The 17,945-nt window shown below is 37.4% G+C and overlaps 2 protein-coding genes across 2 annotated transcripts; one reads left to right on the top strand and one right to left on the bottom strand.

The window, feature by feature from the left end:
* Nucleotides 1-4,677: 4,677 nt before the first annotated feature.
* pnpo (pyridoxamine 5'-phosphate oxidase) lies at nucleotides 4,678-11,042 on the bottom strand. Its single transcript, XM_041814981.1, has 7 exons — nucleotides 10,850-11,042; nucleotides 9,243-9,367; nucleotides 9,061-9,160; nucleotides 8,363-8,416; nucleotides 8,136-8,264; nucleotides 7,983-8,053; nucleotides 4,678-6,426 (listed from the first exon to the last, which is right to left on the bottom strand). The coding sequence occupies exons 1-7, from the start codon at nucleotides 11,036-11,038 to the stop codon at nucleotides 6,261-6,263; spliced, it is 834 nt and encodes a 277-aa protein (XP_041670915.1). The 5' UTR covers nucleotides 11,039-11,042; the 3' UTR covers nucleotides 4,678-6,260.
* A 627-nt stretch (nucleotides 11,043-11,669) lies between these two features.
* Nucleotides 11,670-16,183, top strand: mrpl10 (mitochondrial ribosomal protein L10). The gene is made up of 5 exons (XM_041815797.1): nucleotides 11,670-11,736; nucleotides 11,886-12,055; nucleotides 13,371-13,535; nucleotides 14,473-14,617; nucleotides 15,459-16,183. The coding sequence occupies exons 1-5, from the start codon at nucleotides 11,697-11,699 to the stop codon at nucleotides 15,695-15,697; spliced, it is 759 nt and encodes a 252-aa protein (XP_041671731.1). The 5' UTR covers nucleotides 11,670-11,696; the 3' UTR covers nucleotides 15,698-16,183.
* The last annotated feature ends 1,762 nt before the right edge of the window (nucleotides 16,184-17,945 follow it).

Below are 17,945 nucleotides of genomic sequence, written 5' to 3'. Positions count from 1 at the left end.
GAGAATGGAGGTGTTGTTGTCAAGTCTTCCATCTGCCCACGCCGTTATAGCAAACACAATGTCTCTAAAGCGCTTGGAGGGATTTTCATCAAAATTTGCAGATATGTCCTCTCTAACCTGAGGATGAACCAGTTAGATTTTGGAGGCCATAGATCAAAGGTCAAGGACATTGGGCTGCACATTTATCCCTTGCTTTCCATGCCATTCTTGTTAACAAGTACCTTTAAAACATGTTGATAGATTTTCTTCAAACTTTGCACAAATGTTCACCAAGACTCTAGAATGAACTGATTTCATTTTTAGATCAGAGGTCAAAGGTCAACATCACAGGGCTCATGTGCATCTCAAGAATCATTTAAAGGATTTTCTTTGGCCAAAGAAAAAAAGTCGCCACCTGGATTTAACTAAGCAAATAGGTACAAGCCTCCTATTGGATAATTACTGCATGGGCGGTTATGTTTCAGCTGGCAACAAATTATTTAACCCCAGCTGATGCAATGAGTAACTTAAACAATGGATTTTTTCTCCCCTAATGGCACGGGCATATTCCAAGATGACAATGCCAGGATTCATCAGGCTCAAATTGTGAAAGAGTGGTTCAGGGAGCATGAGACATCATTTTCACACATGGATTGGCCACCACAGAGTCCAGACCTTAACCCCATTGAGAATCTTTGGGATGTGCTGGAGAAGGCTTTGCGCAGTGGTCAGACTCTCCCATCATCAATATTAAAATTACTGCAACACTGGATGGAAATAAATCTGGTGACATTGCAAAAGCTTATCGAAACAATGCCACAGCGATTGCATGCTGTAATCAAAGCTTAAGGCGGTCCGACCAAATATTAGAGTTTCTGACCTTTTTTTGGTGGCGACTTTTTTTTTTTGGCCAGGCAGTGTATGCTAACTCTTATTCAAGGATGAACTCATTCAGTTTTTAAAGTCAAAGGTCAAAGGTCATTAGACCTCAAGCCCTTGCTTTTAACATTTGTACTACAGACAACACCCCAGCCCTTCTTCTCGACCCACCACTTTACTTTAACTGACCGACATTTGGAAGCTTTGCAGAGACAGATCTGCCGGGCGGGAGTTCTAGTCAAATCTATTCTAATATTTTGCAATCAAACAGTTATTTGTTATGCTGGAGGAAGAATAATGCAACAATTATGCAATTCTAATCATGCAATTGTTATCTGTTATAAATTAAAAACCTGCAATGTCATTATAAACAGACATAATTCTTAATTATTTAATTATCATGGATATGGACGATTTTTGGAATTCAATTTCCTTTTACTTTTTAAAAAATCAATAAGAAGAGAAGAAACTCATTTGAAAAGGGAAACAAAGCCAAAGTATATTCAGAGCAATGCATATAAAATGTTTTTATATATCTCTGATTAATGTATTGCACAAACTCTGCAAATTTACACTGTTAAAACGTGACAGACTGTGCATTTATATCCTTTCATTTATCCTTTCCAGTTTCCTGTCATCAAACTGTTGTTGATTGTCTACAAAAATAATTGTAGCATGTAGGAAAAAATAAGTAATCATGCAAATATAACAAATAATGAACAATATCATTATTTAAAACTGTTTTTGTGTTTAGGAATGCAGTTTTGTGGAATTAAACCCTACGGTATGTAACTACATGAGAAAGAAGAACATAGGAGTGCAGTTTGCAACCAAACCCCAGTGATTTCTTATGCAGTTTTGTGACCAAAGCTTCTCAAGTCTTGATTTTATGTCAGTGCATGCAAAATATCCCACTGTAAAATCATGGTTTATCAATAAATCAAACATTGTTTGTATAATCTTTGAATTCCTGACACGCAAAAAAAACGTATTCTTCATGCGGAACAAAAAGATTGAAGATAAAGGAGCAGAGTGCTTTGTATTTTGGTGAATGCAGACAGGTGCAGTGTCAGTGTACTGCAGGTATGTTGTCTTTATTTGAACATGTACATCGATGATTTAAGTGACTTGACCTGTTAGTTTGGGTTTCAGGTTTCTCTGACCAGTTTGTGTTTTCACCAGAGCTTCTGTGTGTGCAGTTTTCGTTGACATGACGACAGAAAGCAGACACTGACACCTGATCCAGCGCTGAGCTTCGACATGTAATAATGAATTACATCAGACCAGCGGAGGACGAGAATAAACCAGCTGCTAGTGACTAAGCAGTGAGGGAGAGGAGTCCAGTTACTTTACTCAAGGAAAAGAACAAAGGTACTTCAGAGGCATTAGGCAAACCAACTCAAACTAAGAAACTGTGTTTTTTGTAAATATAAACTCTTTCTGCATTTAATGCCTACTACATGCTCCAAAAAAGTTGGAACAGGAGCATGTTGACCCCCTGGGTATTGAGCCTTTTCCTCTAACACCCCTCTATGAGTGTCTGTGGACTGAAGACTTTAATTGTTGAAGCAATGAAAGTGGAATCCTCTCCAGTTTTTTTTGTTTGATGTACATCTCAAGTTGCTCAACAGTATTGCGGTTTTCTTTGTCATTTGACATAATGTGCCATACATTTTGAGAAGGAGACAGGTGCAGGCCAATCTAGTCTACGCCCTCTTTCATTGTGAAGCCATGCTGTTGTAACCCATGTAGAACTTACCTTGGTATTGTCTCACTTTTATAAGCGAAGACATCCCTGAAAGAGATGTTGTCGGGATGGAAGTATAGTTGCTCCAAAATCTGTATGTACCTCTCAGTTTTAATGCGGCCTTCACAGATGTGCAAGTGACACATGTCAGGGGCACTAATACGCCCCCACACCATCACAGACACTAGCTTTTGATTTTTATGTTGATAACAATCTTCTCTTAGTCCAGAGGACTCAACATCCATTATGTATTCCTAAAAATAGTCTGAAATGTGGACTCATAAGACCTTAGGACACTTTTACACTTTAGGTCAATCCATCTCAGATGAGCTCAGATACAGCAAAGTGTCTTTTGCTTTGTATGGTAGAGTCTTAAAGGTCACATATTATGCAAAATACACTTTTTCAGGCTTTTCCAACAAAAAATGCAACCCTGACCTGTCCCCAATCACCCCAAGAATCAGAAAAATCCATTCCCCCCCTCTCTTTCTCCACCTTTCAGAAAATGTGTGCTGAAACAAGCTGTTCTCAGATTTTCCCCTCATGATATAATGTGGGGAGTTAGCCCCACCCCCAGGTTAAGTTGGCCCTCCCCACTTGGATAAAGTCCCGCCCTCCACTCCTGATCCTCCTCTCTGCTGCTAGCTGAGAGGAGTTTCAGGAGAGCCACATCAATTACGCCACATCCATTTCCTGAGAAGGGCGTGGTCAGGGGCGGAGTCAGACAAGTCACTACCATTTAAAGCCACAGACACAGAAACAGCTCGTTCTGAGCAGGGCTGAAACAGAGGAGTTTTAGACATACAAAAAAAACAATATTGGTGTTTTTTTCAGCAACAAACTTCACAGGCATGTTTTGGGGACCTCTGAGAACAATATAAACTTGTCTTAAAAGGGCAAAATGCGTAACCTTTAACTTACATTTCTGGGTGCAGGGGCACACTGAGTCAACTAAGAATGGTTTTCTGAAGGGTTCCTGAGTCCACAATGTCCTGTAATATCCATCAGAGAATGATCTTGGTTTTTAATGCTCTAAAACCTATGGGGTCAAAGGTCACGACATTCAGTGCCCTTGTGTGCAGAGATTTCACCAGATTCTCTAAATCTTTTGATGATACTATGGCCTGAAAAATCTCCAAATTCCTTGTCATTGCACATTAAGGAACATTGTTCATAAACTATTGAGCTATTTGTCAGTGCAGTCTTTCACAGAGTGGAGAACCATTGCTAACTGTGAATGACTGAGTCCTTCAGAAGGGCTCCTTTAAAAAAAAATCTTAGCACTATAACCTGTTACTAATAAATCTACCTAACTGTAGAATGTTCCAGGTGTTTTAGGGCTTTTGCTCTTCATAGAGTCTTAACTTCATATGTATGCATTAATGATGGAATCAAATCATATTTCTACATCTGAACAATTAAAAGAAGGGAGGAACTGACTTTTTATGATTCAACCAAATTACTGTTTTTTTCTTGCATGTTTGTGTGTGTATGTAATTTATGCACATGTATGTTTAAATAGGGAAGCTAATTAGATAGTTACATATTCATGCAGAGAGGTGGGTTTTTATGAGTTTCTACAGCTTCCCTCTCTTTTTCAGACACCTTAAACAAATTATGCACAATGTCTGCAATGCCTTCTGCAATTACACTTTCCATTTTTTTACCTACTCTTGTTCATTTTCTGTCCATCTGGTTATTTTTTTTCATTTTTGTCTTTTATTACAAGTTCAAAATACAGATTCAGGTCATTTTTGATGACCAAAGCAGATAAAAGCTAGATTTTTTTGTCTGTTTGCTAAATATTTTGTGCGCTTGATAAATATGCTGAACTAAAAAACAAAACCATTCTTATGTGCTTCACGAAAAACAGCAAAAAGTGAACAACTGTTATCCTGTAGGCTCCTAACAGATGAGATCAGTATTTGATCATTTGCTATGAGTGCAATATGTATATTGAAAAGAAAAATCAGAACACTGCTTCATATTATCTGTTTTATATGCAGAGTTATAAAAGTAACAAACTTTGCAATAATGTTTGTGAAATGTGCAATACAGTCTGTTTAGGTGTGGTGCAGAATTAGAAAGTTGCACATAAATAATAAAAAAACCCCTCAAAATTCTATTGAAGTCCATTACATAACATCATGAGTAAACATACACAGTTAAATCCACCTCTGTGCCCAGGTTTACTTTATCCTCTGAATAAATAAATTCATCAGTGCTGTTGATCCTCAACTGTTTGTAAAGAGTCGCTCTGCTGACACCTGCTGACAAAAACACTCAAAACTCTCTGTTACAAATTAAACTTTATTATTATCAATGGCTCTATTCCACATTTACTTCAAGTCAAAATATCACTTCCATTCATTTTATCAGTAAACAACAATTTCATTCAGACAGCACAAACAAACATTACAAACATCATAGTTGGCACGGTTTAAATCTCCAGCACTTTTAATCTCAGTATTAAAAGGCATTAACATCCTTTATGGATTAAAGACTGCAATAATAATGAAAAAAGTCAGCTAACCATAAGAGCTTTAACTTTATTAGAGTGTTTATGGGTTCTTAAACTTCCTTATTTCTTAGAAAGACACTGAGATGTTACTGGAAATAAACGGTTTATCAAAAAGTTTGATGCTTTGATACTTTCTGGTACAGATTATTTCACAACAGTACATTATTTTAATGATCAATAGTCTCAAAAAGCACCAAAGCTTTGAGGAAACTTCAAGTCTTCATTCATTAATTCAATTATAGGCTGCTGACAGAGAGGAAATGTGCAAAAATGTCAGCAACATTTCAAGAGTGTTGACGATGTTTGCTCCCAGTTTAGACAGTGTACAGGAGTTTGAGAGGACTTCTTGACATTTAAATATTTAGAGCCCTAAATTTCTCTATCTTATCCTGCAAGATGCCAAATTTTAATTTTCCTATATTACTAGTAAACATCAATTTATGCCTGCTTTGATGCCATGGCGAAAAACAACCAGAAGTCCAAAGAAACTAATAGTAGTTCCCTTCTTTTAAATTATTAAAAAGTGCAGGCAAACTCCTTCAAACTGTCTAAACTGCACAAAGTATTGCACCTGTTTCACGTCCAACGTTTTGTGCAATTTAGACAGCTTGCAGGGTTTGTTTGTGTTTGATCATTAGAATAAATAAGACTTTTCACCGTAAGGCGTATGGTATCAGGAAAGTATCAAAGTATTCAACATTTGGACAGCCTAATAGGTTTACAACTTTAAGGGACAGTTGGACGGTGGTACACGTTGTGCTTTTCAATAATTAAGACAGTTTTCCCCTCCTACAGCTTAACAGCAATGCTGTTGAATAACCCACTTCACTGTCAATCATTATTTAACAATAACAGGTGGAGTTTGTTCTCCTGTCCCTTTACCTCCTGTACATCTTTCTCTCATTTCATAATATATGGAAAACGTTTAATAAGTGCAGTCATGTTGCTTCATATGTTTGAAACTCTACTGAAAGTCTCCTGTGCTGACATCAGGAGGATCAAAGATTACCAAAGCACCAATTAAATCAAAACTTACAAACGCTGCACTCACAGATGACATCTTGTCAAGTTTTAATCCACAATGATTGGATGAGATCTCCTTCCCTGCTTGTGAATGTGTTGAGTCGTTTCGTCTCATGGAGAAAGTCTCTGGTACACCCAGCCTGCCTCTGCAGGGTGCTGAAACTCTCCCATCTCTGTCTCTCCCTCCTTCTGTTTGGTGAAGACGATTCTGTCGTGAAGTCTGTTGGTCTGACCCTGCCAGAACTCAATCAAGTACGGCTTTACGACGTAGCCTCCCCTGTTGGCAGAGGACAGTGAAAAAAAACCTTAGCAGTACTTCTTATTTGCTTTCCTATGAGGAGTGTTGGGCGTGATGCTGCACCTCCAGTCACCAGTTTATCAAGCTCCTGAGGTTCAGGGACTACACAACCCTCATCAAGCTCATTTCCAGTGGAGACAAGTCAGCCTACAAGTGGGAGGTGGATTATCTGGTGACCTGGTGCAGTAAGAACAACCTGGAGCTCACCTAGAGCTGACACCCATGCCTCTGCCCCCACAACCCTCTGTGACTCCTCCAGATTCCAGTGTGGACTCTTTAGCCTCCTGGGGACCCTCATCACCCAGAAACTCAAGTGGGAGCTCAACATCAGCTCCCTCATCAAGAAAGCCAAGCATAGGATGTACTTCCTGTTGTAGCTGAGGAAATTCAACCTGCCAAAGATGATAATGGTGCACTTTTACATCACTGTCATCGAGTCCATCCTCACTTCATCAAAAACTGTCTGGTACGCTGCAGCAATGGCGAAGGTCAGGAACAGGTTGCAGTGGTTCATCTGCTCTGCAGAGCCTGTGATTGGCTGCAACCTTCCATCTCTCCATGACCTGTACGCCTCCAGGACTCTGAGGTGTGCAGGTAAAACTGCAGCCGACCCCCCTCACCCCAGAAATTGAATTTTTTTCCATCAGGACCAAAACCTCACACCACTAGAACAGTTTCTTCTCCTTTGCTGTCAGCATCAAGAACAGTACTCTGGCCATCCCCCCAAAGACTCTCACTGAACCCCAGAACCAGCAGACAAAAAAAAATGCATGTTCATACAGTCTCTGTGTGTGTTGCATTAACGCTCACCAGACTTTATCTCTTCTGTTTAAAACTGCACAAAGTGTGTGTTATACTCATTTAGAAAACTGCACTAAAACCTGCACACCTGTACAGTTTCTCCCATTTTGCACCTTTGTACATACTTTTGCATGTTAATATTGAATTGTATATTTTAATTTGCCATTACATTTTTCAATAATCATCTATTTAAGTTTCTAGCCTCTTAATATTTATATTCTCTTCTATACTATCTGTTTTTGCACCAAACACCAAGTCAAATTCCTTTAATGTGAAAATGTACTTGGCAATAAAACTCAATTGTGATTTTGATGTTATTTAGTTACATTTTCACCAAAGTTCACAAAAGGCAACCTTTCACTAGAAAATATACTACAGAAAAAAATCCTCAAAGATGCTGCACTGTTTCTGTCTCCCTTCTGCACAGGTAGCTGCATACCTGCATGGATGCAGAGCTGCATGGTGAGTTGTGGATATTTCAAAAACTAAATCCATCAGTTTCTTTAGATTTCCGTTATTGTCAGGGTATGAAAGTTTGATTTAATGTTGAAAATAAAAATTCAGAGACATCTCCAGCAACTCCCAGGTTAAAGCCTGGCTTGTGGCTCCTTTCCTTCATGTCTTTGCTTACTCTCTTTATTCCTGGTTGCCAGCTCTATCCACAATTGCATCTCTACATTGAGACAAAAAAGGCCCAATAAATCCTAAAAAACCCAAAAGAATAAAATCCTCACCAGTAGTCAGGCATTGGTACTTCTGTGTCCTTGTACTTCTCCAACAGCTCTGTATTTTTCTGCCTGAGATACTAAAAGAAAAATCAACCATGAAAAACAAGCCTTTAACACGTGTGTGTTAGGTAAAGTGAAAAGTTTAGCAAAGGTTCTTACATCTCTGTTAGGAACTGGAGTGCTTTGTCGGCTCACGACGGCTCCGATTTGACTACTCTTTGGTCGAGAGTGGAAGTAATCGCACGAATTCTGGAAGGGGATTCGCTCCACATTTCCCTCGATGCGAATCTGAACATTTACATGACAATATTTTAGATTTAAGGCAGGAAAACTATTAAAATCATTGTCAGTAACGCAGAAATGATGAGCATATGAAAGATGCTGACCTGTCTGTTCAGAGGTTCCCAGTAGAAGACCAGACATGCATATGGATTACTCTCCTATAATAAAAGACAATGAAGATTAGTGCTGATAAAATCAACAGATAAAATCTAAATCAGGCAGTTAAAAATAAGCCAGACAGGGGAAAAATACATGTGCTGTTAAAAAAACAAATGGAGAATTAAAAAAAAAAGTTAGAATTAAGAACAAAAAAAGATTTAACAACAACTGGTTTAAGTAGATAATCCAAACTATTCTATCATTTAGTCAATCTTCCAGTTATAAACCTGAATGAAACTTCTTGCTGCATTTTTTTTCACAGTCTTCAATTACATCCAATTTTAGAGCCATAAAGACTGAGAATTTACAGCAAATCATCACATATGAGAGATAGTGTCCACAAGCTCCAATCAGCAATTATTTATGGTTAAAATGATTTTATTTACATTTCATTTACTTTTTTGGTCATCCTGTAGTGATGTTCGACACTGTTCCATCGTCTTCACACATCATTGACAACACAGGCCCAAGGAATCAGGATGGTTTACTATAAATAACAGCACGCTACTCCAGTCTATAATTATAAATCAAACATGCAAACTTTAAAAATAACTTCACGGTAACCTAAGGTTGATTTCCAGGTCAGATGAGGTCTCAAAAAGCCCATTAGATGGTCATAAATAGAAATAGAGGAGTTACTCACCAGTTCACATCCTTTTCTGCTCTCATAGTTGGTAAAAAAGCGGAAACCTTCATTGCTGTAGCCTTTCAGGAGGACCATACGAGCAGACGGACGCCCATCTCTGTGTAAAGTAAAAAAAAATAATGAGTATTCAAACTGCAAAGAAAAAGCTCTTTCAAAATCATATATCTTGTTTTACCTACTTGGTGGCTGTGGCAATGCACATGGCATTGGCCTCTCCTATTTCAGGACACTTTGTGGCTTGATCAAACCAGTTTCCAAACTGTTTGATTGGGTCCAGAGATGTAAGCTGATTCTCCTCGAAGCACTAAAAACAAACGGACAAAAAAATGAGCACAAAGAAATTCTAGGAATGTAATGGATGTATATTACATATCCATGGTCTGTATTGCTTTCTCTAAAGGCTGTCATGAACTTTGGTTGTCAAAATTTTGATTCTGCAATATTTGCAGGAAATAATCCAGCATTTGATAACTACATCACAACTTATACCAATATAGCCATTATTGCCAACATATCCAAACATTATAGTGAGCATAAAGAGAGTATGCCCGCTTATTTTGACAGGCAAAAACAAGGAAACAACCCTGTGGGTAAATGTTGCCGATGACTTCCAAATGTTTTGGTGCAATCGAAACAGTGTGCAGGTGTTCGCCTCCAATTTTAATATTTAAAGAGAAGTCATCTATCTTGACTAGCTGTAATGTTGTCAGCGTTTGCCAAATCCTTCTGCAATTAAGAAAGTCTGCAGGAGCTTACCTGCAAGTTTTGATTATCTACAACAACCGCACTGGATGTCTGTATTCCAAATTTGGTCACCAGATGTGCAATTTAGGGACTGTGCAGGGGGGTTGCCTGAAATCTTTGACATGCAAAGCACAATTACATTGGCATCAATTTTGCTACACACACATCCAGTACTGATTTATTTCTTGTTTTAAATAATTGAAAATTGCTGGTAAACTCCTGCAGACTTTCCTACTTGCATGAAAACATTTGTCAAACACTGACAGCATTACACATATGCATTGGATATGGTACTTTAATTCTTGAAACATCAACACTTGCAGACATTTACACTCTATGTTGCACATTTGTCAACAATGGTAACACCCCCTAGAGACAAGGAACTTACCCAGTATTGGAGATAGTTTGCCTTCAGTATGGTGATTAAATACAAGAAATAAACCAATCCAATGTCAAATGTTGAAATGACAGGGATTTTTCCAGCATTAATTGTAAATAAAACACTTAAGTACCCAATATTTGAAATCTGCAAAAACATTTCAAATGTTGACATTGTTGTGCATTTTTATTGAAGTGTGCAGGAGTTTATTTGCATCTATTTGGTAAATGAAAACTAGAAGTCAGCCAAAAGCCATGGTTGCCAGCACTTCAGTGGTATCAAAGTAGATGGTTAAATCATTTGCTTTAGACTATTATCATACCGATTTTTAAAATGATGGTATCATGAGAACCCTCGACTTTAAACACTTATTTCCAGGGTCTGTACTATGTTCATGAACAGGCTGCACAGGCCAGAGGTCAAGGACAGACACATCTGGAAAGCATGAAACATGCTGCATCTCGTCCTCCAGCTGCCTCGCTCATATCCCATCGCTGTACTTTCACCAAAGTTAAAATATAAACGATACTATCGACGCAGCCTTTACGCTTTTCTGCACATATCCGCGTAACCTTGCAGTTAGACAACCTAGCTGATCAAGCTGTATGACTGAGTGTGGTTCAATCTTACACGGGTTACTCAAGGACTCCAAACACCACTCACCTCCTCATCTCCCTTGTATTTCTTCCTCATATCACTCAGGTCCATGGTCGTATGGTCACTTGTTGATTTCCGGTCAAAATTCAGTGCAAAAACGCGTTGTTTCACCGCTGTGAAAGCCGCAAAAGACGAAGGGTTTCTACTAAATACACCAATAAAGCTCAATAAATTCGTACTGAGTATGCGCCTCATACTTGTCAAACAGACGATGACGCGAGCACGCTTCCCCCTTTACGTAAAATATTATGAAAGGGTTTTGTAACCGCTCGAAATATTTGAATTATTTTTCAGTTGTATTTATATTCTATTTTTAAACTAAAAACTCGTCGGGGTTGTGAATAGTATTTGATGAGAAGTTCATTAAAATCGAGACAAGAAACCAAAAAAATAAAAATTAACGTCATGGTGCATTCATGTCTTGTATCACGGTGGGACAACAGACACACCTGCTGGCGAGTTGTGTCCGTTGGTGTATTATCTTTGATTTTAAACAGGGCCAGTATATTAATGTATTTATATTTTACATTTATGGTACTTTTTTGAACGTAATATTTTAGGTGCCGGAAAACTGGTTTTAAAATGGCCTGAACCAACCCGGCAATGAAAGACGCACTGCAAAGCTTGATTTTTTTTATCGAACATCAACGGTTGACGGATCTAAATATCAGTAGAATACAGTTTTTCGTAACTTCTATTACTTGTTGACGCGTAAATATATATAAAACACTGCGCATTGGCTTAAGAAATTAATCTTTAATTTTTTATCTTCCTCTATTATCATTCTGTAAACATGTAAGTGAAGCAAGCATCTGTTCAACGCCACTTCCTGTCTACCTGTTTCCTGTTAAAGATGGCGGCGACCTTGTGTATGAAGTTACTACCGAAACAGGGTAATTTTGTCTTAAATTTGCATATTTAGCTTTTCTAATGTGTCCGAAATAATTTTGTTCACATCTACCGATGTTTTTGCAAACGCTACAGTTAGTAGTCTTAACCATATTTTGTTTAAGCATATTTAACAGACCCCTTTTCTTTTCAGGATGGCTTCCATTGACTCAAAGTGTTCGCCATGGCTCCAAAGCTGTGACTCGACACAGGAAACCGATGCATTTTATAAAACAAAAGCTAATGGCTGTTACAGAGTACATTCCTCCTCCAAGGCCTGTTCCTCCAGGTGCTTATCCATCCCAGAAAAAGAGAGTCGAGGAGGTAACGCTCATAATTTCTTTGCATGTTTTCCCCCAGTGTACCTGCTATACACCGAGGATTGATGGGGTTCTTTTCTTTTAGCTAATGGCAGTCATAGCGAGCGAACTTGATATTCTGGACTCTGGAACTTCCTTCTCTCGTAACAGAGCCAAACAATATGATTACCCAAATACCCAACAGTTTGCTCATCATCTCCCTAAAGAGCTGACTTATATCTAAGGTGTTGCATAAAAATAAAAATACACTCTCGCTGTTGCTGCAAAGTCATTTCTTTTCCAAGGGTCTTCATACTTTATTAGTTGTACACAATTTTACCACACAGTAATCCACAAATTTAGTTATTTAATTTGCCTGTGGTGTCCTACCAAACTACTTTCATAGATATAAGGATGTTTGGGGCTTTTTGAAATGCTTGGACCCTGCTGCTAGGGCCAGGGTTCCTCCATGGCAACTTTTTGGATTTGAAATACCTATTTCGAAGCTATTTTATTCACTCTGGGCCTCTTATTTTGTATCAAAATACACACTGTAACTGTAGATAATTGTAGATGTAGCCTTCATATTTGCTGTCCCCTGTAATGACCATATCTTGAGGCATTTTGGAGCATGAGGCCTCAAGCAATTGCCTACCTTTGTTCAGTGGTAAAACCACCTGTGGACTCACTGCAGGGCTTGTGCACACAGGTCTATGTATTGTAACACCAATGTAAGATTACTGAGTATCTAGCTGTCACCTTACCGGCTTTTTAAACATAGATCCTATTCAGATAGTGTCAAACTGTGTTTGCTCCTATTTCAGTATCCTGGTAGCCCCAATAGGCTCCCAATATTGGGTAGTTACTAGACATTAGTTGAGATGCAATATTACACTGAACTCATGATATAAAATGCATTAAAATTCTGCGTTTGCCATAACATTTTTACCAATATTTCCTTCATTTTTAAGATGAATGATATGAGTTTAATTTATGAAGAAATTTGACTGTAATGTTTCAGTTTTCTGACAGTATAACACAATGTCCCTCTTCATTTCTTTATAACAATAATAAGTACTTTAATCTATAGGTTGTGTAGTTACACATAAACACTATATTTGTTCTTTTAAAATATGAAACTGAAATGTAAAGCCATGTTTTTTAGTTTGGTCAAACTGCAAAGAGCATTAACTGCCATGAATTGACAATCTGTTTCTCTTTAAAGTTAAGGAATGATAGTCACAGCACTCTTGATAACAGTTTTTCTTTCCATGCTTTAAACCATCAGTTAGAAGCTTCTTTATCACTGTTAAACAACATTTCCTCTATGTCTCTGTCAGAAGTCTCCCTTATTTTTGATCAAGAAGAGAGATGTGCAAAAAGTATTCCAGGACTGTAAGATGATCGCTGTGGCCCAAAACAGCGCCTGCAATGCTGAAGACATGATGCTTCTGAGACACAGGCTTTATAAACATGGCATCACTGTCAGATTCTTCCCCAATGAGGTAACACTACAACTTCTTTCAGTTTTGTGCCTTCTTCACTTTATAAAGTTAAATGTTAAATGTATGTATATTGGGACATTGACTTCTCATTGCAAACAGCCCCCCACAAACAGCAATTATCTCAATTTCAAAGCAGTAAAATTAAATAAATGCAACAATTTAATTTATAAACAGGAGCTGGATCCAAGGTGTTGTTTTGTTTAACAGATAGGGTGTGCTATAGAAGTTTGGAACAGTTAAAATGTAAAAAGATCCCTACTTTTTAAGACATATTCACCTTATTAGATTAAATTGAGTGCCTTTTATGTGTATTTTGTGCAAAGAAATGCACTACATTTCTACATTTTGAAGAAAATCTATAAAATAGAGTCACATGTAGGCTTACACTTGCGCAGTGCATGTATCTTCTGTATTGCATTCATCTTTCTTACTTCTTCCTTTTTATCCTTTACACTGAAATGGAACTCAGGTCAAAATTAAAAACAGCTTCAAGGCTGAAACTGCACAAGAAAAAGAGCAATACATCCAGATTAAATTACCACCCAAAGTGCATTGCAAAAAAATGGTTGTCTACATGAGAATCCATATTTCCTAATTCCTTTAAAATACAGATAATTAGAGCATTCCCTTGTGCAACATACATATAAAAGAAAATTATGTCAATCCATACAAGTCGCTATGTCTAAAATGCAGGGCTGTTCTTAAAACGTTTGGCAAACCTCTAACTTGGGCTCACTGATACTGTCTTTAAAAATAAACGCATCATCATACAGATACTGCTTATAAGCTGAAATCTTCTCAATTTTCTTCATTCTTTACAGATAATAAATACTCCACAACTCCCTACATTTATCTCTTGTTATTTGTGCATTTCATCCACTTCTACCTTTTCCAGGGTCAGTAAACATACTTCTAATCAATAATCTACATTTTTCAGGTGGTGCGGTCGTTTCTGAATAACGGCATTTACAGCAACATGGCTCCTCTGTTCATCGGTCCAACGGTTCTGATTGTTAGTGCTGAACCGAAAGTGAAAGAGATGCTGAAGATTCTGAGAGCCAGCCCACAGATAACGCTCCTTGGTATGTTTTATCTCCTGTTCTTTATTAAAAGAGGAACATTTTGTTAAAGTTTGCTGTAGCCAAAGATTGCCTTCATGCAATTTGATGCCCCAGGTAAAAAAAAAAAAAAAAATGTAGGAGATGTCTCCTGGAAATCAAGAAGTGCTGTTATTGCATCAGGTTCTCATACTGATTCAACTTTTCATTCAGAGATAAAAAGGATGAAAATACAATCATTTGATGTGGGATTTTTGTGACTTTTACATCATAGCACTAATGAGATTGAGTTCAACTTAACAGAAAAATATCAACACAAACAAATCATATCCTTACATTTTTTAAGCCCCTGTTACCAAACAACTTGTGAAAAATTCCAGGATTACTGAATTTGCAGAGGGCTGCTGCCAGAAAATGTAAAGGCTCCCTGGGTACAGTAAATGTCTAAAAACATTAATTTTACTCCCTTTTCTCATGATGAGTAAATATGGGAGTTTTGTTGAGATTCTGATTTATTTATTTGTTATTTTGGGATCTCACCACTGGGTTTCATGTGATATGAGTCATTTCCTCTTGAAGTGAAGTCATTATGATGGGAAAACCAAGGTTATCTTAAGCTTCACATAAACACAAAATAAAAGAAACAACTAAGAAAGACTTGCTGTCAAGGTTAAACAGAGTAAAGTAAAACAACTGGTTGCATGTTGCCCCAGGGCTTTTGTATGGAAGTTATGTTAAAATGTCAATATTTGCCCATTCATTCTTGACTAATTTTGTAAATGATACATGAAGCTTCACTTCAGAAAAAACATACTTTGATGGAGATTTTTACCTGCAGCTCACTCTCTGCTTCTTCTCCCAACAGGAGCCTGTATAGAAAACACGCTGCTGAGCGCTAACGGGGTTCAGAGTTACTCTAAACTCCCGTCGATGATTACGGCACAGGGTGAGCTGGTTAGCGGGCTCACAATGATGACATCACACACGGCTGCCATGCTGCAGCGTCACCCGACCCACCTCTCGGCCCTGCTACAGCAGTACATCAAACAGGAGAGCACAGATGCTGGCACAGAGGAAGCTCCTAAAGCAGAAGAGGCAACGTAGAACTTCAAGGGAAAATACTGAGACTGTTTTGATTCCAGCAACGTGGACTACAGAGAGACAGTGACTGGATGCAAACTGCAGATTTATTTAAGAACAGAGTAGAGGATTCAGTAAAGAAATATGGCTGAAGCTGGTCAAACAGCACTAAAGTCCTTGAAATCCTTTAGTTTTTATCCAGCAATTGGAGTGTGGTGGTTACTGTGGGTCAAGTCTGCATAACTGACATTTTAAAGTTTACCTAAACAGCTGAATGGAAGTCCAGGATCAATGTTGCTGCAGAAGGTTACTTGTCACTAAAACCAATTTCTTATTTAAGTATACAGTCACATATGAATAAACCATGTCAACTCAACTGTTTCTCAGTCTTTACATGAAAGAATTCAAGAAATTGTTGAAAAACATGTACAAGTTGAAATTAAAACTGTTATCTTAAGGCTCATGAGGAGTTTCGGTTGGATATAAAAAATACACTAAAGTTAAGATTGATGAAGACTGGTGATTTAATTTTTATTTTTTCAAATGGCAACCACTGACGCAAGCCTTCAAGGCAATACAGAAACAGCTTTTGTTAATTTTGGCATGCCAGAAGATCATGGGAATTGCACATCAGATGATGACTCACAATCAACCAAAGGGTTGCTAAAATCAACACAAGTCAAAAGATTCATCCAGAAGTATTATATTAAAACTATTTCAATCAATATCAGGGCTACCACAGATTCAAAGTCTTTATTTAGATTTTTAAAAATTTATAAAATGTCTTTAATATTCTTGATTTTGAAAGATCTTTAACTTTAGATTACACTTGATCAAGATTTGCTGGCATACTTGATCAAATCTACATTGTCTAGTTAGCATCATGATTTTTATTTGATCTTGTAACAATTCATGCAATTCACAAAAGTATATTTAGTATAACAGAGAAGAGGATGGGGAAAATACAAATTCAAAGAAGTTTGGTCTCAGGTAAACAACAATAATTTAATGTGACTTGCAAGATTTGTATAAATTAAACTTAAATTGAAATAATGTAAATCGAAGACATAAAATCCCAAAGGACATCAAAAAGTACAGTCCATATCCTTCAGTACATCTTGTTTGAGTCTTACAAATATCTGTGTCTTTAATCTGAAAAAGTGTGCAGCAAAACTGGCATGCCCAGTTCAGGTGACAATCTACCATCTTAAATGGCTGTATTGTAAGACTTAAGTGGCATCATAAAAACACTTCAGCAAATGTAAACATAAGTGGTCACAGATCCTGATTTGCTAATCTGCAGATTACAGCATGCTAATCTAGGTCAGCTCGTCTATAGTGACCTGCAGTTCAGAGGGAGATGGACATCATTTAGGAGGCTTACTGCGAACACTGATGAAAATATTCAGATCAGTGACACAGAATCACTGGAATGATGACTTATGATGATTTGGTATTTGAATAAAAGTATTAAAATCCATTTTTAATCACTGTAACATTAATAAAAACAGAATAAGATAACAGTAGTGTTAAAGTAGTTGGTAACACGTCGCAGTCCCCACACAGAATGGACAGTCACGATGCAATGACTGAGAAACTAACAGCAAGATAATCAGGGAATGAGTTAGTAACCAAGTGCTTGTTAACCTAAACTATAATTGGCACAATTATCAGGTAAGGAACGAGGAACTAACAGCAAGTTCATAAAGGAAAGAATAGGCAACTAATGAATAGGCTGTAATCAAGTAATGATTCACCAGAGTAATGATTTTGCATTGAGAAACAACTGAGTAAATTCCTGTTTAACTAGCAGTTAGTTACTCATTTATCTACTAGTTAATTAACAGTAACTCAATTATTCAGTGGGAAATTAACAGTTTGAAACTCATATGTATCACCTTGTTAGTTTGCTGTTATTTATTAATTTATTTCCAGGCTGGTTACCTTGCTGTGGAGAATTAATTCCACTAGTTCACCAGCAGTTACCCAAATCCACTGGTTAACCAGCAGTAAGTGTATTCCCTGGTTAGCTAGCAGTTAGTTACCCATTTATTTACTGGTTAACCAGCAGTCAACTCCTCATTTATTTTCTTTACAGTCACTCATTCATTTCACTTGCTAACTAGCAGTTTATTATTCACCCATATATGTTTACTTGTTATCCAGGAACTGTAGCAGTTTTGTTTTATTGTAGGGTGTGGTCAGCTGGCTTAATAAATAATGATAAACTTATTAAGAACTGCAAAATAGCCAGAGACGTTGAAATATAAAT

Source organism: Cheilinus undulatus, linkage group 20, assembly GCF_018320785.1.
Source record: "Cheilinus undulatus linkage group 20, ASM1832078v1, whole genome shotgun sequence".
Lineage (NCBI taxonomy): Eukaryota > Metazoa > Chordata > Actinopteri > Labriformes > Labridae > Cheilinus > Cheilinus undulatus.
This window is presented reverse-complemented; position numbering and strand designations above follow the sequence as displayed.

Bases quoted from the DNA above. Each gene is read 5' to 3' on its own strand.
- pnpo (XM_041814981.1), bottom strand. From the start codon at position 11,038: ATGAGGCGCATACTCAGTACGAATTTATTGAGCTTTATTGGTGTATTT. The intron at 9,161-9,242 runs GTAGGTAAAACA...TACTTTACACAG, and splicing joins TGCATTGCCACAGCCACCAA to AGATGGGCGTCCGTCTGCTC. The intron at 8,265-8,362 runs GTCAGCATCTTT...GTAAATGTTCAG, and splicing joins GGGAACCTCTGAACAGACAG to ATTCGCATCGAGGGAAATGT.
- mrpl10 (XM_041815797.1), top strand. From the start codon at position 11,697: ATGGCGGCGACCTTGTGTATGAAGTTACTACCGAAACAGG. The intron at 13,536-14,472 runs GTAACACTACAA...TACATTTTTCAG, and splicing joins TCAGATTCTTCCCCAATGAG to GTGGTGCGGTCGTTTCTGAA. The intron at 14,618-15,458 runs GTATGTTTTATC...TTCTCCCAACAG, and splicing joins CCCACAGATAACGCTCCTTG to GAGCCTGTATAGAAAACACG.